The sequence below is a fragment of the Chiloscyllium plagiosum genome, unplaced genomic scaffold, assembly GCF_037043375.1.
Source record: "Chiloscyllium plagiosum isolate Xiang-an unplaced genomic scaffold, Cpla_swu_hap1 HiC_scaffold_2, whole genome shotgun sequence".
In the NCBI taxonomy this organism is placed as follows: domain Eukaryota; kingdom Metazoa; phylum Chordata; class Chondrichthyes; order Orectolobiformes; family Hemiscylliidae; genus Chiloscyllium; species Chiloscyllium plagiosum.
The window spans coordinates 100,148,778-100,174,361 of NW_028270140.1; the positions used below are offsets into that span (position 1 = coordinate 100,148,778).

The following is a 25,584-nucleotide window of genomic DNA, read 5'->3' on the forward strand; positions in this document are numbered from 1 at the left end:
GAGGAGAGTGGAGCAGATAGGTGGAAAGGAAGATAGGCAGGTAGGACAGGTCATGAGGACGGTTCTGAGCTGGAAGGTTGGATCTGGGGTGAGGTGGGGGAAGGGGAAATGAGGAAACTGGTGAAATCCACATTGATGCCATAGGGTTGAAGTGTTCTGAGGCGGAAGATGAGGCATTCTTCCTCCAGGCGTTGGGTGGTGAGGGAGCGGCAGTGTAGGAGGCCCAGGACCTCCATGTCCTCGGCTGAGTGGGAGGGGGAGTTGAAATGTTGGGCCACAGGTCGGTGAGGTTGATTGGTGCGGGTGTCCCAGAGATGTTCCCTAAAGCGCTCTGCTAGGAGGCATCCAGTCTCCCCAATATAGAGGAGACCGCATCGGGAGCAGCAGATACAATAAATGATATTGGTGGATGTGCAGGTGAAATTTTTATGGATGTGGAAGGCTCCTTTGGGGCCTTGGATGGAGATGAGGGAGGAGGTGTGGGAGCAGGTTTTGCAATTCCTGTGGTGGCAGAGGAGGGTGCCAGGACGGGAGGGTGGGTTGTTGGGGGGCATGGACCTGACCAGGTAGTTACGGAGGGAACGGTTTTTGCAGAAGGTGGAAAGGGGTGGGGAGGGAAATATATCCCTGGTGGTGGTGTCTTTTTGGAGGTGGTGGAAATGTCGGCGGATGATTTGGTTTATGCGAAGGTTGGTAGGGTGGAAGGTGAGCACCAGGGGGCTTCTAACCTTGTTACAGTTGGAGGGGTGGGATTTGAGGGCAGAGGGGTGGGAAGTGGATGAGATGCGTTGGAGGGCATCTTTAACCACGTGGGAAGGGAAATTGCGGTCTCTAAAGAAGGAGGCCATCTGGTGTGTTCTGTGGTGGAACTGTCCTCCTGGGTGCAGATATGGCAGAGACAGAGGAATTGGGAATACGGGATGGCATTCTTGCAGAAGGTAGGGTGGGAAGAGGTGTAATCCAGGTGGCTGTGGGAGTCGGTGGGTTTGTAAAAAAGTGTCAGTGTTAAGTCAGTCGTCATCAATGGAGATGGAGTACCTGGATTACACCTCCTCCCACCTTACCTCCTGCAAAAATGCCATCCCGTATTCCCAATTCCTCTGTCTCCGTCGTATCTGCTCCCAGGAGGACAGTTCCACCACAGAACAAACCAGATGGCTTCCTTCTTTAGAGACCGCAATTTCCCTTCCCACATGGTTAAAGATGCCCTCCAACGCAACTCGTCCACATCCCGCCCCTCCGCCTTCAAACCCCACTGCTCCAACTGTAACAAGAACAGAAGCCCCCTGGTCCTCACTTTCCCCCCCACCAACCTTCGCATAAACCACATCATCCGACGACATTTCCACCATTCCAAACAGACCCCACCACCAGGGATATATTTCCCTCCCCACCCCTTTCCGCCTTCCGCAAAGACCGTTCCTTCCGTAACTACCTGGTCAGGTCCACGCCCCCTACAATCCACCCTCCCTCCCCTGCCACCGCAGGAATTGCAAAACCTGCAGCCATACCTCCTCCCTCACCTCCATCCAAGGCCCTAAAGGAGCCTTCCACATCTATCAAAGTTTTACCTGCACATCCACAAATATCATTTATTGTATCCATTGCTCCCGATGCGGTCTCTTCTATATTGGGGACACTGGACGCCACCTAGCAGAGTGCTTTAGGGAACATCTCCGGGACACCCACACCAATCAACCCCACCGCCCTGTGGCCCAACGTTTCAACTCCCCCTCCCACTCAGCCGAGGACATGGAGGTCCTGGGCCTCCTACACTGTCGCTCCCTCACCACCCAACACCTGGAGGAAGAACGCCTCATCTTCCGTCTCGGAACACTTCAACCCCATGGCATCAATGTGGATTTCACCAGTTTGCTCATTTCCCCTTCCCCCACCTCACCCCAACTCCAACCTTCCAGCTCAGCACAGTCCCTATGACCTGTCCTACCTGCCTATCTTCCTTTCCACCTATCCGCTCCACCCTCCTCTCTGACCTACCACCTTCATCCCCACCCCCATTCACCTATTGTACTCTTTGCTACCTTCCCCCACCCTCTTCTCTGACCTATCACCTTCATCTCCACCCCCATTCACCTATTGTACTCTATGCTACTTTCTCCCCAACCCCACTCCCCTCTCATTTATCTCTCCACTCTGCAGGCACCCTGTCTCTATTCCTGATGAAGGGCTTTTGCCCGAAACGTTGATTTTCCTGCTCCTCGGATGCTGCCTGACCTGCTGTGCTTTTCCAGCACCACTCTGATCTAAACTCTGGTTTCCAGCATCTGCAGCCTTTGTTTTTGCCTAACAAAACAAATTATTACCTAACCAGCGTTTCACTTTAACTCTCCCGTATGGCTCCTTTGTTCATGACCATTGATCATAACCCCTGGTCACTTATAGAAATATCAAAATTTTAATGCCAACATGCGTTTTTTGAAAGAGGAAAGCTGCAGCTAAATGAATGATATTTAAATGGATATTTAAAGCAAAAGATCCTGAAATGCCTCATCTAAGAGGTATCAAGGAGCTTCCAAAGAATGAACTTATAAGGGGGAAATGCACTACACATTAAACTGTAACTGCCTATGCGGTGACTCAGACTATAAACATGTTGGGAGAAAACGTTACAGCCTGGGCGAGGGATATGCTTTTGTGTCTTCCCCATTCAAAAATACACAAAAACCGGGGTTAATAGCCAGTCGAACCCTCTGTGTGTGTTAATGGAAGAGAGTATGCTGGTGCACTCAGGTGCTTGAGTGTCCCAGGCCATAGACCCCAACACCATAAGACATAAGAACTGCAAGTCTGGCGGCATGGTGGCACAGTGGTTAGCACTGCTACCTCACAGCGCCAGAGACCCGGGTTCAATTCCCACCTCAGGCAACTATCTGTGTCGAGTTTGCACGTTCTCCCAGTGTCTGCGTGGGTTTCCTCCCACAGTCCAAAAATGTGCAGGTTAGGTGAATTGGCCATGCTAAATTGCCCGAAGTGTTAGGTGAAGGAGTAAATGTAGGGGAATGGGTCTGAGTGGGTTGCTCTTCGGAGGGTCGGTGTGGACTTGTAGGGCCGAAGGGCCTGTTTCCACACTGTAAGTAATCTAAAGTAAACCATTCAGCCCATCAGGTCTGCTCCACCATTCAAGGAGATCACAGCTGATCTGGTAATCCTCAATCTACTTTCCATAACCCTTGATTCCCTCACTGATTAAAAATCTGCATCTCAGCCTTGAATACATTTAATGACCCAGCATCAACAGCCTTCTACAGTGGCAACTTCCACAGACATATCACCCTTTGAGAGAAGAAATTGCTCATTAGCTCTGTCTTAAATAGATGATTCCTTACTCTGAGATTATGCCGTCTGGTCCTAGACTCTCCCACAAGGAGAAACAACTTTTCTTCATCGATGCTCTCAAGTCCTCTAAGAATTTAGCATGTTTCAACAAATTCACCTCTCATATCTCTATTTTTCAGTGAGTACAAGCAAAACCTACCCAACCTCTCCTCATAAGACAATGTCCCCGTAACCAGGATCAGCATTTTTAACCTTCTCTGCACTGCCTAAATTGACAGATATCATTTCCAAGATAAGGGGCTGTGGTCTGACTATTGCTTTGTATATTTTAGCAAACCCTCACTCCTTTTGTACTCCAATCCCTTTGAAAGTAACATTAATGCCACAGAAATGTAAGGCAATGACTACCTCCATGAAGAGACAGTCTAACCACCACTCATTGACATTCAATGGTGTTACTGAATCCCCGACTATCAACATTGTGGGGGCTACCATTGTCCAGAAACTCAACTGGACTTGCCATATAAATGCAGTGGCTACAAGAGCAGGTCAGAGGTTAGGAATAGTTCAACGAGTAAATCACCTCCAATGACACTCAAGAAGCTTCATATCATCCAAGACAAAGCAACCAGCTTTATTGGCACCACATCCACAAGCATTCACACTCTGCACCTCTGATACCCATTACCAGCAGTGGGTACTATCTACAAGATGCACTGCAAAAATTCACCAAAGATCCTTAGACAGCACCTTCCAAACCTATAGCCACTTCCATCTAGAAGGACGTGGGCAATAAATGCAAGGGAAAACCACGACATGCAAGCTTCCTTCCAAGACACTCACCTTCCAGAATTGGAAAATATCACTGTAACTTCTGTTTTGCTGGGACAATATTCCGGTAATCCCTCACTAACAGCAGTGGGTGCAGGAGATGAGTGTGAGCTGAGTCGAGTGTGTGAATGGGGGTATGATTGTGAGCTGTGTCGGGTGTGTGAATGGGGTGTGTAATTGTGAGCTGTGTCGGGTGTGTGAGTGGGGGGTGTGATTGTGAGCTGTGTCGGGTGTGTGAGTGGGAGGTGTGATTGTGAGCTGTGTCGGATGTGTGAATGGGGTGTGTAATTGTGAGCAGTGTCGGGTGTGTGAGTGGGGGGTGTGATTGTGAGCTGTGTCGGGTGTGTGAGTGGGGGGTGTGATTGTGAGCTGTGTCGGGTGTGTGAGTGGGGGGTGTGATTGTGAGCTGTGTCGGGTGTGTGATTGAGGATGTGATTGTGAGCTGTATCAGGTGTGTGAATGGGGGTGTGTGATTGTGAGCTGTGTCGGGTGTGTGAATGGGGTGTGTGATTGTGAGCTGTGTCGGGTGTGTGAATGGGGGTGTGTAATTGTGAGCTGTGTCGGGTGTGTGAACGGGGGCTGTGATTGTGAGCTGTGTTGGATATGATTGTGATTGTGAGCTGTGTCGGGTATGTGAATGGGAAATGATTCTGAACTGTGTCAGGGGTGTGTGAATGGGGAGTGATTATGAGTTGTGGCTCGGGTGTGTTCATGGGAGAAGATTGTGAGCAGTATTAGGCATATTTTGGGGGTTATTGTGAACAGTGTCTGGGTTGTTTGAGGGTTCTTGTGGGCTGTGTCTGAAGTGTGTGAGTGGAAGATGATTGGGAGCTGTGTCAAGGGTGAGCAGCAGCTGAGGGTAAGGGGTGGTGGGAGAGTGTGGGCTGTGACAGGATTGTGACAATACTGGCCTATGTCAGAACGAAGAGTTTCCATGGTGCTCTGGGAGTGGTGGCTGATGGTGAGCAAGGGTAGCTGCAATGCTGTGAACACTGAAAAGGACAGACAAGAGGAAGGTAGCATTGCTGGGATGAAGCTTCACCATCTGGTCTCCCCAGTCTGCATTTTGCTGGTTCCAAGCTTGAACTAGAACAGGAAGGTCTTAAGTGAAAATGTGGGGCCAATTTTAAACTGGGGTCAGTGCCATGCAGTCTTACTCCATGACTGAAGATCTGCCTCAATGTTTAGAATTAAATTTGCTGACACTGACGATCATAATGTGGAATGTATAAGTATAAATCCTTCAATATTTGGCTCGTTGTGGTACAATTAGTAACTTAGAACTAATTAACTGCTTCTTTTGTTAATTTAAGGCTTCCTTAAATTTCTTTGAATTGGAGATCAACAGCAGCAGTTATGACGCCAAGGGCAAGTAAATAGCAACTGTAAGAAACTGGAGAATGAAGTAACCATTAAACATAAGGAATTAATTCCTTTCACATCCTGGAAGTGTACACAAAGGTTTTTGAGCAGTGATCTGAGGAATCCTGAATAGTTAAAGTAGGTACAGCTGAACTGCAAAGTTTTTTTGAGGACACTGTTCCTTTATCCTCGTACCATGACTGTTTTGTCACATCTTTAGCACCCGAGAGTAACCTTACGATGATGCCAAATAGAGCTGCAACCCACAGGTCATAAACAACAATGTGTGGGTAGAACCAGTCAAGACATTTGCTGAGGCTTACTTTGACATTCAGAGCATCTCTCTCCATCCTTAACGTGTTTTATGAGCAGCGGGGTGAGTTTCTTGCTAGACAGCAGTGAGTTGCAAACTAAGGGGGATAATTGCTTATTAAGTGCCTTATAAACACCACAGCCCACCATTTAAATCTGCCAAACAATCAGATTTCAAGAAAACTTGGCATGGAAACCAGAGTAGGTGCCTGATAGATCATATCTGCCACTTGCTCTGAAGGACCTACATGTTGCACATTACTAAACAGCATCTTACAGTGCGATCCATGAGTAACAGCCACATGCATATCCCTCTACATGAATGTTGGGATCCAGCAGCTAATAACTTATCACAACCACTATGGCAATTCTTGATACACTGGCATCGTGCTCTGGATGTGCATTGAACTTTCCCTATAAATTAGATTAGATTAGATTAGATTACTTACAGTGTGGAAACAGGCCCTTCGGCCCAACAAGTCCACACCGACCCGCCGAAGCGCAACCCACCCATACCCCTACATTTACCCCTTTAGCCTAACACTACGGGCAATTTAGCATGGCCAATTCACCTGACCCGCACATTTTTGGATTGTGGGAGGAAACCGGAGCACCCGGAGGAAACCCACGCAGACACGGGGAGAACGTGCAAACTCCACACAGTCAGTCGCCTGAGTCGGGAATTGAACCCGGGTCTCTGGCGCTGTGAGGCAGCAGTGCTAACCACTGTGCCACCGTGCCGCCCACAAAGACCAGCACACAGCTGAAGGATTGGATCAGGTTGCAACGCAAGGCTGCTCGCTTGCTCTCTTAGCATACACTCGCGCAGTGCCTACCTCCATGCTCACAACATCCATGCTTTGCCTTGTATGCCATTTGGCACAGTTACACAACGAGCAATCCTCAGTCAAGCGGAAAGCCATTTTGCTGTAAAGGGGTATGCTGTGTCAATCTCACACATGTAAGTGTAGGGCTAACAGAGTAAGCAAATATACAATGATTGGTCAAGAGTCTGGGCACTTCTCATCTGGGGCTGCCTGGGTAGATCACTCAGGGGTGGGCCACAGTCGGTTTGTTGGTCCCATTAACAGAAACTGTGGGAAAGTCATGGGTTGTAGGCAGCTGCTGTCATGGAAGGAAATTTGGTAGGTTATTCTTCAGGACTGTAGGCTGGGGTATAGGGTATAGGGAGGGGGAATGACAATTGTGAAGGAGGGCAGCAGTGTCTACAAGGGGAGTATATGATGAAACATGGCTGTGAAGGGGTTCATGTGGGATGCATGGTTCATCTATTGTTAGGAATGCCCTGACTTCAAAGTTGGAGGGGGGGAATGCTTGTAACACCATCCTTAGCATCATGGCATCACCACATCATATGCCGGGGCTATGTTGGAAATGCGGGTCAGTGCAGACTCATGTAGACAAGTTTGGTGGAGACCGCAGGACATGGGAAGCCTGTAGGATTTATGGAAAGGCCAATCAGAAAGTGGATTTGGATGTTTGAGGACTCACTGACAAGCTGAGACAGCAGCTGTAAGCCGCTGGACAAGAAGCTCATAGTTTTTATGGGCAACATGTTGGCACAGATAGAAGATTGGCTAACTAACAAGCAGATAGTAGGAATAAATGGGTCTTCTTCAAGCTGGCAGGATGTCATAAGTGGTGTGCCACAGCAGTTAATGCTGGGGTTAATCATAATATATCTAAATGATTTGGCTGAAGTAATCAAAGGTATGGTCGCTAAATTTGTTGAGGGAAAAATTAGGCATGAAATTGATTTGTGAGGAAAAGATAAGGAGTCTACAGAGATATCAATTGGCTAAGTGAGTAGGAAAAGATCTGACAAATGGGTACAATCTGGGAAAGTGTGAAATACCCATTTTGGCAGCAAATTGTTCATGCTGGTTTCTGGAGGTAATCAATAAATTCTAAGACAGGGTTTCCCATCTGATTATTAACATGCTTGTTATGAAGTCACCAATTCTCCAGGCAGAATTTTTAACACATTAAAGATATGTCTCCAAACAAATGAATTAATCCTGACAAGAAAAATGCTGGAATATGTACTGCATTTACAATTGTGTGAACCTGCACAATCTTCTCTAAAACTGTTGCTATGGAAATTCATCTTTAAGTTTGAACACTTTTTCAGAAGTTAGGGCTACCCGGTAAGTCTTGAAACGATGACTGCAATTTTCAAAAAAGTAATCATAATTACATGTGTCTACAACTTTCACAGAAATAATGAAATCTAGGCAGAATTTAATCCCTTCTTTTCCAGTTACAATAGCTGCTTGACTATTCAGTTTTGTTTTAGCCAAAATAAATACTGGTATAACAACTGTGGATTTCATACACATAACTGAATGGTTAACAGTAAAACAGAATCTCAGTAACTTTGTTTTGATTAGTACCTTTGATAAATGGAAAGTGATATTATAACTCAGATGTGATGATGGAGTTTACATGGATAATTTAAAGAATGAATTCTGAAAGGTATTTGCCAGAGCCTGGAAAGTATCATTAACTTTAAACAGATGATAGTTTTAGGATGTCAAGGTAGAAGTGGAAATATGAGCTCCCTGTAACTTTAAAAATAAGTCACTTTTTACTTTTTAAGCTGCATTTTGTTATCAGAGATGTTGGTAGATTTGTAATCAAACTACACAATTGACACCTGTCTTAATGCATAGCAATGCCTGTGTCCACCAGGTTTAATGAGAATATGGTAAATAAAGCAGCCATGCTTGCCTGTTGTAAATCCAAGACCAACCTAAAGAGATAAGAAATTAACTTCAACAGGAATTCTTTAGTTTGTCTAATGTGACTTTGACAAAAAGAAAGTAAGTCCCAGAAAAACAACAACTACATCCCAGAAAAACAACAACTAGTATGCTGGAGTTTTAACAAAAAGAAGCTCAAGCCAAAGTCCACCCATTTAACATTTATCTATTTTTACCCCAAACGTAATACTCAAATATTGAAGTGTGTTCCACTTATTCAAAACCGCATCTGAGCTTTATTCCCCTTTTTGCAAGGTTTATTCCCCTTCCACATCTCCTGGCAATACATCATTCCCATCAACATTAAAGCTTGTTCATATGCAAAATAAAAGTTGACTTTGTTAATTATGATAGGGCCAGCGGACAGCTTGGGTCTGAGGGCAAACATAGGAAAAGAGTGGAGAACTTGAAGCTCCTTCACTTTGATATGATGTGACTGAGGGAGGAAACATTAGAAAAGAGCATAATAATGAATAGGCCCAGATTTTGCAGTATAAAGAGCAGAAAGACTAACAACACTCTCTTTTATTGTGGGGTAAATTGGGAAGCAATTTCTGGTAATGTTCAATCTCTGTAAACATTGCACCCACAAGAAATAGTTATGTAACATCAGAAAATGTTACCACTATTCAGCTTGGTGGCACAGTGGTTAGCACTGCTGCCTCACAGCACCAGGGACTTAGACTCGATTCCAGCCTTGGTTGACTGTCTGTGTGGAGTTTGCACATTCCCCCTGAGTCTACATGGGTGTCTGTCTGATGCTCCAGTTTCCTCCCCAGTCCAAAGTATGCACTTTAGGTGGTTTGGCCATGCTAAATTGTCCATTGTGTCCAGAGATGTGCAGGCTAGGTGGCTTAGCCGTGGGAAATGTGAGGTTACAAGGATAAGGTGGGGTCTGGATCTTGGTGGAATACCTATGAAAGAATTGAACCCGGAGACAGAATGACCTCCGCGGGGAGGCTTAAGCATGAGTTTGCCAGCAACGGATTGATTCGGCTACCGGGTTGATCCTGCCAGTAGCATATGCTCGTCTCAAACATTAAACCATGCATGTATAAGTACATATGGCCGGTTCAGGGAAACTGTGAACGGATCATTAATTGAGACATTTGAATGAGTCGTCACTGTCACAAGGTTTTGCAACCTGCCCGAGGTTATCTCAAGTCACCAAAGCTACCAGGCAAGCCTGGATTGGTTTTGGTCTGATAAATGCATGCATCCCAACAGAGATCACCCTTCAGAGGATCAAATGGCCTCTTTCCGCCTCTTACATTCTAAACAAAGGTCAAATGTGTATCACGATATTTGGCTCTGGTAGTGGATTCACAATGTTTTATACATCACATCTAAAACAGCTGAAAGGAAAGGTCCTTATAAACAGATGTAACTTACAAAGTAAAATGCTACTTTATCTCACAGTATAACTGCTGGTGTATCACATACCACTCAGGGTGTCTGAGGTGCTGAGTAACATGCATTTTGACATGTATATTGTAAAGTGGAGCTATGACTAATGATGGTAGGAGTGCTAAATTTCTTTCCTTGACATGACACATTTCGTCATTTGTGTAAATAATGTGAACATAAGAAATATAGTTAATGCGTTTGCAGATCACATCAAAATTGGGGGTGTAATGCACAGCAAAGAAGGTTACCTCAGAGTATAACAGGATCTTGATCAGATAGACCAATGGTCCAATAGGCCAAGTGGCAGATGGAGTTTAATTTAGATAAATGTGAGGTGCTGCATTTTGGAAAAGCAAATCAGGGCAGGACTGATACACTTAATGGTAAGGTCCTGGGGAGTGTTACTGAACAAAAAGACCTTGTTTGCAGGTTCATAGTTTCTTAAAAGTGGAGTCTCAGGTGGATAGGATAGTGAAAAAGGCATTTTAATATGCTTTCCTTTGGGATCCAAGATGGCGGCGACCCAGTAAGACTGAGTCTATAGTGCTCCTCCCAAGACTTGGGCACAGTGGGTCACCTACCCCCTACCAAGCTCACCAAATCATTTATAAATCATTTATAATAGTTTAGTAACTCAATTAGTTGTGTAATATTACATTTAAGCAACTTTATCCTAAGTTAAAATGACTAAAGGGAAGGGAGCCCGCAGCTCTCAGCAAGCAGGAACCCCTCCCCCACCCTCTCCAGCTGCAGCAGTGGCGTCCACAGCTGCCCCGGGGGACTTACCAACAGTAGCAAGTCTTGCAGAAATGCTTTCCAAGCTTGACTCGAAGATCGATGCCTTTATCGTCAAATCCAGAAATCGTTGGGAGTCGCTCTCGGCCGCGCTGCAGAAGCACGACCGTGAAATTGAAGAAATTCAACGCCGAGTCGGAGGGGCGGAGTTAAAGGCCGCGACCTCGGAGACAACCGCTCAATCGGCCGTGGATCAGGTCCGGACTCTCGAGCAGCGAGTCCGAACCTTGGAAAATCATATTGACGACCTCAATAATCGAGGTCGCCGAAAAAATATTCGTTTGCTGGGCCTTCCCGAACGGGAAGAGGAAGGCCAGCTTACAGCATTTCTGGAGCAGTGGCTGCCACAACTTTTAAATCTGCAAGCTGGATCAGGCCAGGTAAGGGTGGAATGGGCCTACTGGGTAGCAATACGCGGGCCCGGCTCGAACCAGCGCCCACGCCCGGTCCTGTTCCGGCTGCAGAGCTACAAGGAGAGGCAGATACTCCATAAGCCTCTAGAAATCTCGGAAAAGACCCCCAAGCTATGATCTACAAAGGATCCAAGATCATGCTATTTCAGGACTTTTCCCCGGCTCTGGTTCGAAAGAGGAAGGCATTCGACGAGGCGAAGAAGCGTTTAAGGGACTTAAATGTTCAGTACTCCTTACGCTACCCAGCGATGTTACGTTTTAACCATGAAGGATCCGTATATAACTTTGGATCACCAGAAAAGGCTAAGGAATTCTTGGACTCTCTTAGATAAACTGTAGGACATAATGGATGTTGGTCTGCCTTCCCCCCCCCCCCCCCCCCGCTTTGGTTTACATCCCCTCCCCTTTTTTTTTCTTACCTTACTGCTTAATATTATCATGGGGGGTGGGGAGAAGGATTTGATTTTCTCCCCCCCCCCCCCTTGGAGTTGTTTTCTGTTATTATTTTATGTATATATGAGGGATGTATGTATATGTGTGTGTGTGTGTGTATGTATGTGTATATATATATATATATATGTGTGTGTATGTGTCTGTGTATATATATGTATATATATATATAAGCTGGGGGATTTGGTTAATGTTGGTGGGGGGAGGTGGTTACCTTATTCGATTTTACCTCTGTCTTTAGGAGCGGGGTTGTTTTTCCCTTCGTTATTTTGTATTATCATATTTAATTATTATTTGTTGAACTGGTAATTTTATAGTTATATGTTTATATATGGTATTAACATTACCAAATATACCCAGGTGTTGGTATGGGTGGGGGTGGGGTGCTCACTGTTAACTCTAGCTTTGTATTATATTTGAATTTTCCTCATTTTATTGAGGAGTGCCTGGGTCAAGGGTGGGGCATTGGTTGGGAGAGGATATGAGGGATTTTTGGAGAGGAAGTGACGCCCCCTGGGAACAAGGGGGAAAGTCTCCACTTAGATACATTTTATATTTTTTTTATTTAGAAATAGTTTTTTACTGTATTGTTGTGGGTGTATTAAAGAGGCTTTATTTTTGTAAATTTTACATGTTCCATGCTCGGGATGTTCTGGATAGGGTTCCCCCTCCCGAGGGGTCTCGGATTGGCCCAGAGGATTATGGTTGATCAGTCGGTTAAGTGGTGCACCTGGAATGTCAAGGGGAGTAATTCGCCACTTAAAAGGAAGAAAATATTATCAAATCTTAAGAAGGAAAGAGTTGATATAGCTCTCCTACAGGAGACACACCTGTCAGATAAAGAACACTTGAAATTACGACAGGGCGGATTTGATCAGGCCTTTTTTTCTTCTTTTAGCTCAAAAAGCAGGGGAGTTGTTATTCTTGTTCGGAAGAATTTCCCTTTCAAAATCCTAAAGCAGATAAAAGATGAATCTGGACGATATATCTTGATTAAAGCCCTCATAAATGGAGAGGAATATGGGATTTTAAATTTGTACTGCCCCCCGGCACACCCCTTTAAATTTATAACGGAAGCCTTTTCAAAATTGATGGCTTTTGATGCCCGTCATATAATTATAGGGGGAGACTTTAATTGTATTATGGATCCGGAAATAGACAGGATTCCTAAGAGTACTGCAGGAGTATCTCCCAGATCTAGACAATTGATGGATCTGAACAAAGAATTAGGATTAGTAGATGTATGGAGATGTCTTCATCCACAGGGTAGAGATTTTTCTTTCTACTCTAATCCACATAAATGTCATACCAGAATTGATATGTTTTTTGCCCCCTCGATTTTTTTAAATTCCATACCATCCTGTAAAATAGGTAATATAGCAATTTCTGACCACGCTGCTGTATATATGGAAACTAAGGCGAGGAACAGTGGGACATCCCCTCGGCATTGGCGTATGGACCCCTTCTTAATGAAAGATAGTAAATTTGTAAAGTACTTCTCTCAAGAATTTAAAACTTTTTTAGAAATTAATTCAGGTACAGCTAGCAACCCGTCAATGATGTGGGAGACCATCAAAGCTTACACGCGAGGCTTGATCATCTTCTACTCAGCGACCCAGAAGAAATTAAAGGGAGAACAACAGCGTCTGCTTGAAGCCCGCTTAAAAGCGGCTGAAACAGCATACACTGATAGACCTTCTATTATTAAATTGCAAAGGATTACAGCTCTTAGGACAGCTCTAAATACTACACTTACTCAAACGGCTAAGAGGGAAATATTATTTGCAAAGCAAAGGTTATATGAATATGGCGACAAACCGGGTAGATACTTAGCATTTCTTGCAAAGAAAAAAAAGGCCCCTCAGACTATTATGTCTATCAAGGAAAGTACGGGTATTTTGACTCATGACCATAAAAAGATTAATGCGACCTTTAGAGAATTCTATTCTGAGTTATATAAATCACAGGATTGTGAAGATAGGACGAAGAGGATGCAGTCATTTTTAAAAAATTTGACTTTTCCAGACCTAACTCCGGAACAAGTATCAGTCCTAAATGCTCCTCTTACACCCCAAGAAATAGTTGATGCAATTAGGCACCTTCAAAATGGTAAGGCGCCGGGCCCAGATGGCTTTCAAGCTGAATTCTATAAAGAATTTACAGAAATACTGGTTGGTCCACTTATGGACATGTATAACTATGCATATAGTCAGGGCTGTCTCCCGCCTTCGCTGAAAGAGGCAAATATCTCTCTTATCCTCAAAAAAGGAAAGGACCCAGAAGATTGTACATCATACAGACCAATATCCTTGTTAAATGTAGATTTTAAAATCCTCTCTAAAACGTTAGCACTGAGATTAGAAAGGATACTGCCACATATTATAAAGGAGGATCAGACGGGGTTTATTAAGGGCCGTAGATCATCCAATAATGTTAGAAGGGCTCTGAATATGATTCAAGCTTGTCATCAGGGAAAGATACCAGGAGTAGTGGTTTCATTAGACGCGGAAAAGGCATTTGATAGGGTCGAATGGTCATATTTGTTTTACACATTGGAGAGGTTTGGTGTTGGACAGGTGTTTACCAAATGGATCTCAACATTGTATAGTGATCCCAAAGCAGTTGTGGTTACCAATGGATTAGGCTCGGATAGCTTCAGTGTGGGTAGGGGCTGCCGTCAGGGATGTCCCCTCTCGCCATTGTTATTCACGCTAATAATTGAACCACTAGCAGAAGCTATACGAGCTGATCCTAATATAGTGGCCCCAAGGATTGGTACAGGTAAACATAAAATTACCCTTTATGCAAATGATGTTCTTCTATTCCTCAGTAACCCTTTGATGTCCATACCTCACTTAATCCAAGTTATTAATACATTTAGTGCATTCTCAGGCTATAAAATTAATTTTTCAAAATCGGAGGCTATGCCAATGGGTGGCCTTGCTGTGATACCCCGCTTAGCGGACGGTTCCCTTTTTCCCTTTCGCTGGTCCCTGGAGGGTTTCTTATATTTAGGCATTTTTATTACTCCAGTATTTGGGCAGTTGTATAAGGCTAATTTTGTGTATTTATTGGAAAGGATAAGGCAGGACCTCCAGCGATGGGGAGACCTGCCAATTTCCTGGTTGGGTAGAATAGCATTAATCAAAATGAATATCCTGCCCCGTCTCCTATATCCTATGAGAATGCTTCCGGTGATGCTGCCGAGGACGGCTTTATGTAAATTATACAGCTGGCTGAGTTCCTTTATCTGGAATCATAGGCGGCCCCTCATTAAGCTGAAGAAGCTACAGCTTCCACAGGCAAGTGGTGGATTGGACTTCCCAGATTTTAGGAAATATCAATTAAGTTCCCTATTAAGTTACATAGCTGATTGGGTCTTGTCTGATCCACAATCAATCTGGTTGGACATCGAGGCTTCTCAAGTAAAATACCCACTTATTAACCTTTTATTCTCAGACAAGAGGAAAATCATTACAGATCACTGTAAAAACCCTATAATACTGAATACAATCAAGGCTTGGAATATAATGCGGCAAAATGAGGGTAATTCACATAAAACATCCCCCTATGCACCGATAGTGGGAGCATGGGGATTCCAACCGGGGTTAACAGATGCCACTTTTAAACTCTGGAGATACAGGGGTATCTCATGTTTCGGGGATTTATTTAAAGATGGGGTCCTGATGTCTTTCGGACAGCTGCGTCAGAAATTCGGATTACCCAATGGAGACCTCTTTCGATACTTCCAAATTCGAGATTATATACAGAAGAAGACTACGTTATTAGATAGTTTTTATAAATCCGATAGAGAATGTAGTGTCCTACGACCAGTGGGGGTATCTTCCGTCAGTAATATTTATCATTTACTACATGATGAAGTATCGGGAGATATGGATAATCTGCTTAAAACATGGGATCAGGATCTGGGACTAGAAATCTCCACAGAAACGTGGAATGATATCTGGGAAAATGCTAGAAGAATTACTATTTGTAACAGAACCCAGGCTATCCAGCTGAAGATACTTCATAGGGCCCATATAGCACCGGTTCGATTGGCAAAATTTAAGGCAGGAGCATCTCCAATGTGTCCTAAATGCAAAATAGAGGTGGGCACTCTTGTACATTGCTTATGGACCTGTCATAAGATCCGTAGATATTGGACTAAAGTAGCAAGTACCCTGACAGAAATTTTAGGAACGGAAATAAAAGTGGACCCCGTATCTCTCCTCTTGGGCTTTTCGAACTTTCCCTCCCTGGACACGTACGGGAAGAGACTATTTTCTATTCTTTCTTTCTGTGCAAGGAAAAATATTTTGATGAACTGGGTGGCGGAGGGCCCCCCTGGACTTTCAAATTGGCACAGACTAATTATGGAATGTATTCCCCTTGACTTCCTTACAAATATGGTGCACCGAAAGACCGAATTATTTTATAAAATATGGCAGCCCTTTTTGAATTACATAAATACAGATATTTCGGCTATCCTAACAAGGGTTTTTATTTAATTGAGATTACAAACCTGGCTGGTCCGCGGCCCCTCGGGGGAGGAATCCCGCACGAATACGGGTTTTATCATATCTGATGCTAACACATCCCGAGCATGTAAGAGACTTAAATATACACCCTGGTTAGTTGTAGGTTAGATTAGTAGATAGTTGAGTTTTGTTTGTTTGTTTTTTTTTCTTTTCGGTTTTTTTTTTGTTGTTTTGTTTTTTTTTGTCAAATTTTGGCTATTGTATATTTGAGCTAATTGTATATCAATGTTTATATCTGAGAGTTTTGTTTATTTTTGTAAACTTGTAAAAATGTTAAATTTCTAATAAAAATATCTATAAAAAAAAAATATGCTTTCCTTTATTGACCAGAGCATTGAGTATAGGAGTTGGGAGGTCATGTTGCGACTGTACAGGACATTGGTTAGGCCACTTTTGGAATATTGTGTGTAGTTCTGGGCTCCCTGCTATAAGAAGGATATTGTGAAACTTGAAAGGGTTTAGAAAATATTTACAAGGATGTTGCTAGGGTTGGAGGGTTTGACCTATAGGGAGAGGCTGAATAGGCTGGGGCTGTTTTTCAGCGTTGGAAGCTGAGGGATGATGTTATAGAGATTTATAAAATCATGAGGGGCATGAATAGGATAAATAGATAAGGTCTTTTTCCGGGATTCGGAAAGTCCAGAACTAGAGGGCATAAGTTTAGGGAGAGAGGGGAAAGATTTACAAGGGGCCTAAGAGGCCTTACAAATGGATGAGGAAGGACATTACTTCAACTGGGACAACACAAACCAGAGTCACACACGAGAATTCCTAGAAGAATGGCATTCCAGCCAGAACTCTATCAATAAACACATTAACTTGTATCCCATTTACCACCTTGGTAAAAACAATGACTGCAGATGCTGGAAACCAGATTCTGGATTAGAGTGGTGCATCCAAGGAGCAGGAAAATCGACATTTCAGGCAAAAGCCATTCATCAGGAATGCTGAACATCTGAACTGCTGTGCTTTTCCAGCACCACTCTAATCCAGAATCCCATTTACCACCCCCTGAGAAAAAGAACAGGAAATGGCATCACCATAGGAAATAATGTCACCACAGGACATGACATCACCAGCCCGAGGAAACCCAAACATATAAATAGAAAGCGGGCTACACCACCAGTGCTTCATCCGGAGGCTCACTGAAGATGTTACCTAGTATGGTGTTAAAATATCTGTAAAGGAACCTTTCAGCTCAGCAAGCAAACCTATACCCAGAACGACAACCTGAACTACAAATCTTCTCAAAACACATTAACAATTTACATTTATAGACTACATTACAAATGCATTGCCCATGCTCAGATGGGAAAAACATGCACTTTTATTAAATAAACTAATTATATTGCTGACTTTATTAATAAAAAAAATACCAAACACATAATTATATTTAACTTCCTTCATCTCAAGAAATCCTTATAATGCCAAACATCTCATTCAAGTGCAGAAAACACTGGAATTCATAGTTTCACATCAATCAAAACTGTTTGTAGCAGGCAATCAAACTCTGAAGTGGAAGATATCCCACTGTGATAATGGAAACTCATGAAGTTAGTCATATTTCACTCATCCAGCAATAGTGACAGACTGAACGAGAAAGCAATTTTTAAAAATGTTTTTATTAGTGTTAAGATTGAAATGCCTGGAGTTTTAAATACTTTAACTATCTTGACAAGTCTCTATGATGGCTTAAAATTTCTTTGACAGCTTTGACAGTCCCAATAGGTTTATGCACTTTTAATGTTAAAACATGTTTACTTATAACAATCCGAAAGGGCACTTAACTTCCTGTAAATGGGACCTTAACTTTCCCAAATGCGGCCCTCCAATCCCTCCGTTCCAACCCCAACCTCACTATCAAACCGGCAGACAAGGGAGGCGCGGTAGTAGTTTGGCGCACCGACCTTTACACCGCTGAGGCTAAACGCCAGCTCGCGGACACCTCCTCCTACTGCCCCCTCGACCATGACCCCACCTCCCACCACCAACCATCATCTCCCAGACTATCCATAACCTCATCACCTCAGGAGACCTCCCATCCACCGCCTCCAACCTCATAGTCCCACAACCCCCCACCGCCTGTTTCTACCTCCTGCCCAAAATCCACAAACCTGACTGCCCCGGTCAATCCATTGTCTCAGCCTGCTCCTGCCCCACCGAACTCATCTCTGCATACCTCGACACGGTCCTGTCCCCCTTAGTCCAAGAACTCCCCACCTACGTTCGGGACACCACCCACGCCCTCCACCTCCTCCACGATTTTCGCTTCCCAGGTCCCCAACGCCTTATCTTCACCATGGACATCCAGTCCCTGTACACCTCCATCCCCCATCACGAAGGACTCAAAGCCCTCTGCTTCTTCCTTTCCCGCCGTACCAACCAGTACCCTTCCACTGACACCCTCCTTCGACTGACTGAACTGGTCCTCACCCTGAACAACTTCTCTTTCCAATCCTCCCACTTACTCCAAACCAAAGGAGTAGCCATGGGTACCCGCATGGGCCCCAGCTTTGCCTGCCTCTTCATAGGATATGTGGAACAGTCCATCTTCCGCAGCTACACTGGCACAACCCCCCACCTTTTCCTCCGCTACATCGATGACTGTATCGGCGCTGCCTCATGCTCCCACGAGGAGGTTAAACAGTTCATCCACTTTACCAACACCTTCCACCCCGACCTCAAATTCACCTGGACCGTCTCAGACTCCTCCCTCCCCTTCCTAGACCTTTCCATTTCTATCTCGGGCGACCGAATCAACACGGACATTTACTATAAACTGACCGACTCCCACAGCTACCTAGACTACACCTCCTCCCACCCTGCCCCCTGTAAAAACGCCATCCCATATTCCCAATTCCTTCGTCTCCGCCGCATCTGGTCCCAGGAGGACCAGTTCCAAAACCGTACAACACAGATGGCCTCCTTCTTCAAAGACCGCAATTTCCCCCCAGACGTGGTTGACGATGCCCTGCACCGCATCTCTTCCACTTCTCGCTCCTTCGCCCTTGAGCCCCGCCCCTCCAATTGCCACCAGGACAGAACCCCACTGGTCCTCACCTACCACCCCACCAACCTCCATGTACAGTGTATCATCCGCCTTCATTTCCACCACCTCCAAACGGTCCCCACCACCAGGGATATATTTCCCTCCCCTCCCCTATCAGCGTCCTGAAAAGACCACTCCCTCTCCAGGCTATCAAAACAAATTCACAAGTTTTGGATTCACACTATCCTCTTATCTGCTCTAACTTGCATACTTTAGGTTTCAGGCACTTCAGACACATGCATGGGTGGAGGCAGCTGATTATTCTGTCTTTGTAAACTGAGCAAAGCGAAACGTGAACCATTACATTCTAGTTCCTGCAAAAATGAGAACTTTTTTAAGGGGGTGCTTAAAATTTCCAAGGAGTTTACTACCTTGATCAGGGTTGGACATGTGGCATGAACATGTGGTCATGCTTAAACGACACAATGCATTATTAATCTATTGTCGAGACTCTAGTAAAAACTTTAATGAGTGTCCATTTTTTTTTGTTTCATTTCCTGTTTTGCTAATTATTTTACATTGTTGTAGGCTATTTCATTATAAATATCATTTTTTATCCAAGAGGGCAGATTTAAATAACCTATTCCCAGGCCTCTGTTGTTTTAAATGTACTAATGTTTTGGTCCAGCATATTTCTAACTCTTCAACAATCAACTCAACTCAACTGTCATGAATGTAAATCTGGAAACTGTAGATAAACTGTCCATGGTAGTATAGATGTGTAATGTAGATATTTACACCTACCCTTGAAATGATTTTGAGATCTGAAACTGAATCCCCAGTAAAGATAATCCTTCACTTATACGAAAACAGAATTCACCAAATGCTTTCCACTTCGAAGAAAAAGAATTGATTATAAATTGTGAAAGATTAATTTAGTATTGTTTTAATTGTATTTAACACATTAAATGTGGTCACGTTGGGAAATAAAAAAGTTTTGACTCTTTACCTTCCTCCAATAATTTACATCTTCCCAAAGGCTTTAGTAGTCAGAGATTTGCTGTCATATCACACACACATTTTATGCAAAGGGAAAACATTTATCATTATACTTGGCTCTTCCTGATGAAGAGCTTATGCTCAAAACATCAATTCTCCTGCTCCTTGGATCCTGCCTGACTTGCTGTGCTTTTCAAGCACCACACTCTTCGACTCTGATAGTGCTGTCACAATGTTGTTACCTCCTATTTAAAGTGGCTGAAAGGGAAGCTCTAGGGTGTAGGTTTGCTCGCTGAGCTGTAGGTTTGATATCCAGACATTTCATTACCTGGCTAGGTAACATCATCAGTGGCGACCTCCAAGTGAAGCAAAGCTGTTGTCTCCTGCTTTCTATTTATATCTTTCTCCTGGATGGGGTTCCTGGGGTTTGTGGTGATGTCATTTTCTGTTCGTTTTCTGAGGGGTTGATAGATGGCATCTAGATCTATGTGTTTGTTTATGGCGTTGTGGTTGGAGTGCCAGGCCTCTAGGAATTCTCTGGCATGCCTTTGCTTAGCCTGTCCCAGGATGGATGTGTTGTCCCAGTCGAAATGGTGACTTTTTTCATCTGTGTGTAGGGCTACGAGGGAGAGAGGGTCGTGTCTTTTTGTGGCTAGCTGGTGTTCATGTATCCTGATGGCTAACTTTCTTCCTGTTTGTCCTATGTAGTGTTTGTGGCAGTCCTTGCATAGAATTTTGTAGATGATGTTGGTTTTGTCCATGGGATGTACTGGGTCTTTTAAGTTTGTTAGTTTTTGTTTGAGAGTGTTGGTGGGTTTGTGTGCTACTAGGATTCTGAGGGAAGCTCTTTATAAACATTTGTAACTTACTAAATAAGATACTATTTTACCTCACACTATAACTGCTGGTGAGTCATACATCACTCAGAGTGTCTGACATGCCATGGTAACATGCAATTTGACATGAATGTTATAAAGTGGAGGTACGACTAATAATGGTAGGAGCTCTAATTTTCTTTTCTTCACTGACTGAGTAGGAAATTCGTTGCATTCTATCGCCTACTGACATCTGTTGCAAGGATTTGCAGATTAATAATATACAGCTATCAGCTACATTACAAGCGCATTATTCTTGGCTATCAAATCCTGAAGTGGGGTTTGAACATGAAGCTTCTGACTCAGAGAAAGAGACACTACCATATGCCATAAAACCATCTCATTCAGCTAGTACGTGAGAACAACAACAACTAATATTTATGTAGCAACAATATGTTAAGATGTTTCACAGGCACATTTTAAAATAAAATGATTCCAAGCAGGATATTAGGTCAATTGACTAAAACTGCTTTTAGTACCAGCAATGATGACAAAGTAGAAGGTAAAACTATAGACATTACATTTCTCCTGCTGGTATAGAATGGTACTGGGGAAAGGTTGACTGAGGAATGAACCAAGGTGTTGAAAAGGAATGATCCCTTCAGTATACTGATAGAGGAAGGGTGTAGTGGTGTTATGTGCTAACCTCTGTCGTCTAGAATTTATATCTTTTTACTAATTCTATTGACTGGTATTACCATTTCTGCATATAGTACTGTTCAACCAAGGCAGAAGCCAGGCGAGATGCAGCAAGAGTAGCCTTAGTAAACTCTGTCTTCAATGAACACCCGTCTCGTTTAATCACAATGGAATTTATCAGAAGCAGCATAGAAGAAGCAGTTGCATCAGTCAGTGTAAGTAAACTGCATTTTTTTGATTTCTCCCTAGTCAGCAGTTGTCATTTTGCGAAAATATTTCAGTCCATGCTGACATATAGAACTGACTGTTCAAACTGCGGTAATATAACCAGAAAATGAATTCCATTGGTGTCTCTCCCGTTCTGTTGTCATGACTTTAAGAAAATGTGTGACAGACAGGATGCTTCTAACTCATATCTGATTAAGTCATTGTACCAAAGTGGGATAGACTCCAAGGAATTTCCTAACCAAGATCTTTGGCATGTTAAAACAAGGCATTGAATTGCATATGTGATTTTTCACAAGTGAAGATAACAAATTACATGCAGTTGAGTTAAAAGAAAAAAGTAACAATATTTTACAACTCTTTTTCTCTGCATTAATCTCAATCTTCCTTTCTAAAGTGCAAAAAACTCATGACTTTTGTTACGCTCATGTCTCTTGCTTACCAACTCAAAAATTGTTATTTTGAAACTTCTCTGTTGATTTTCTACAAATGCATTTCTTCTTCAGAAACCACCTTTAATGTGCATCATGTCCACTACATCCAATTGATGTTTACTCCAGTATCTTTCCTAACTCAAGAAATGTGATTTTTTGGATGTTGGGATTTCCCATCACACCACTGAAAAGTTAGGGGCAGCACAAAATGCTCCAGACAGCTGTTCTGCAGCCATTTGAATCAGTGTGGATTGTTTCTTGCCTGGAGGTGGATATTGCAACCCCACTTAGGGAAGAAATTCCTCCTTGGAGTGCTGCTGGCCATCTTACTGGTCACAAGCATTTTACCTCCAGCAATGCCACGGAGAATGGCGGTCTCTGCTGTGACTACATCCTACCTTGGTGAAAGTATCCTTTACTGCTGGGTAACTCAGGCTTGTTGGATATGGTCATTGTTAAGGTATTTATAGGTATCAAAAACATTTCATTTTGTTAGTTTCTTTTCTTGCATTTACATTAGGGTAGCATACATGACGCAAAGGATCCTACAACAAGCATTGGGGCTTATCACTATATGCTGGAGGCAAACAAAGGCAAAACAATGTTGGAATTTCAGGTAATTTGATTATTACCTTTTCTTTGCCCCTTGTCTTTTTAAGCTCATTATAGCTGATACTCTCAACATTTGCCAAGGCCACAAAACCTTTTCCTGAGCATAAACATGAGGAAATTGGGACAGAGGTCCATCACACTAGATTTGATTCCTTTGATTCCCTTACTGATCTTGGCCTTGATTATATTTAGCCTCAACAGACCTCTGTAGTAAAGAATTCCACAGATTCACCATCCTGTGAGGGAAAAAAATTCCTCCTCGTCTCTGTCTTAAATAGATCATCCCTTATTCTGAGGTCATGTACTGGTCCTAAACCCTCCCACAAAAAGATACAACCGTTTTACATCTAGCCTATCAAGTCCCTAGATCCCCTAAGATTATCTCTCATTCTTCTAAACTCCACTTTGTGCAGGTACCAACCTACACAACTTCTCCTCATAAGACAGTTCCTCCATACCTGGGATCAACCACTGAACCTTTCCAATACCAGTTTATTTTTCCTTAGATAAGGATTTCAAAGTGGTTCACAGTATTCCAGCTGTGGTCTGACTGGTTCCTTGTACAGTTTTAGCAAAACAGCCCTGTTTTATATGCCAATCCCTTTGAAATAAACACTAGTATTCCATTTGTCATCCCTATTGCCTCCTGAATTTGTATGCTAGTTTTTTGTGATCTACCCATGAGGGCACACAAATCTGAGGATTTTGGGTAATCCAAGATGGAGGACGGGAAAAAATTCTGGCTGTGAGAGCTGCTCCTTTTTTGAGGCATTTTAGGTGTTGGAGGTGAATTTCCTTGAAATTAGGGAGCAGCAATTATTGTTTTATATGCTGTTATATTGTTTTGGAACTTCGGAGAAAAAAAGTCAAAACAACGGCACTTTTAAAAGCGAGAAGGACAGACAAAGGAAGCACATGGTGAAGTGGGGTGGGGGGGTGGAGAGAGAGAGAGACAGAGACAGAGAGAAAAAAAATACTGCTAACTGACACAATAGTGAATCTGCGCAGTTACTGCCTTGCTGTTTGAATTCATGTATCTCTGGACATCAGAGAGTGACTAGGAAAGCTTACAAATAGTGAAATTCACAACTGATCTTGGAGGGACCTCTGTGGGAGAGCTCACAGCACAGGAACAGATAAATGAATAGTTTTTAAGTGTAGCCTTGCTGTAACTCTACAATAGTGAGTAGAGTGGCTTCTTTATTGATTATTTGTTTTATTGAGATCTGTCTCTTGATAATTTTTTTAAAATATAAGCCGTATGTATTAAGTTAGCCTGAAGCAGTGTGTTTTGTTTAGAGCAATAAGGTGGTACTATTTTCTGGGTCTGCAGATTGTGAAGGAGCAAAAATGGCCGTTTGTAGAGTGATATGCTCATCTTGACAGATGTGGGAGTTTAGAGAGTTTACAAGTTACTGAGGATTATGTCTGCAGGAAATGTCTTTGGTTGCAAATCCTGTCAGGCCAAATGGATCGGTTGGAGAGACAGTTAGAGGCAATTAGGAATTTACAAGAGCAAGGGAGTCTGATGGATGGCAGTTATAGGAAGGGAGAAAAGTCACAGATACAGTCACATAGATGGGTTAACTCCAGGAAAGTAAGAGAGGTAGGCAGATAGGAGTGTAGGAGTCTTCTATGGCTATCCCCATTTCAACCAAGTATTCTGTTTTGGAAAATGTAGGGGATGATGACTTCTCAGGGAATTTTGGAAGAACAACCAAGTTTCTGGTATCAAAACTGGCTCTAATGTAATGACGGGTACATTGGGTTCCAAGGGATCAATTGAGATAGGAACCTCCCTAGTCAGAGGCACAGATAGACATTTATGCTGCCATTAGCGAAAAAGCAGAATGGTGTGTAGCCTCCCTGGTGCCAGGATCAAGGATATCTCAGAGAAGGTACAGAATGTTCTCAAAGGGGAGAGGGACCAGCAGGAGGTCATTGTACATATTGAAACTAATGACATAGGAAGGGAAAAGGATGAGATTCTGAAGGGAGAATATAGAAAGTTAGGCAGGAATTTAAAAAGGAGGTCTTTGAGGGTAGTAATATCTGGATTACTCCCAGTGTTACAAGCTAGTAAGGGTAGGAACCAGAGGATAGAGCAGATGAATATGTGGTTGAGGAGCTGGTGCATGAGTAAAGGGTTCACATTTTTAGATCATTGGAATCTCTTCTGGGGTAGAAGTGACCTGTACAAGAAGGATGGATTGCATCTGAATTGGAAGTGGACTAATATACTGGCAGGGAAATTTGCTAGATCTGCTGGGAAGGATTTAAACTTGGAAGGTTGGGGTGGGGGTACCCAGAGAGATAGTGAGGAAGGAGAGCAATCTGAGACTGGTACAGTTGGGAAAGGGAGTGAGTCAAACAGTCAGGGCAGGCAGGGACAAAGCAGAGAACAAGTTAGGATTGATAAATTAAACTACATTTACTTCAATGCAAGAGGCCGAACAGGGAAGGCAGATGAACTCAGGGCATGGTTAGAAACATGGGACTGGGATATCATAGCAATCACAGAAACATGACTCAGGGATGGACAGGACTGGCAGCTTAATATTCCAGGACACAAATGCTATAGGAAGGATAGAAAGGGAGGCAAGACGGGGCGGAGAGTGACATT

The 25,584-nt window shown here is 43.4% G+C and overlaps 1 protein-coding gene across 1 annotated transcript in view; it reads left to right on the forward strand.

The window, feature by feature from the left end:
* Positions 1 to 25,584, forward strand: part of lix1 (limb and CNS expressed 1) — a 50,445-nt gene that overhangs the window by 14,623 nt on the left and 10,238 nt on the right. The window contains exons 3-4 of the mRNA XM_043702835.2: positions 21,765 to 21,905; positions 22,870 to 22,965. Of these exons, the coding sequence (XP_043558770.1) occupies positions 21,765 to 21,905; positions 22,870 to 22,965 (237 nt within the window). The remainder of the gene's footprint in view (positions 1 to 21,764; positions 21,906 to 22,869; positions 22,966 to 25,584) is intronic.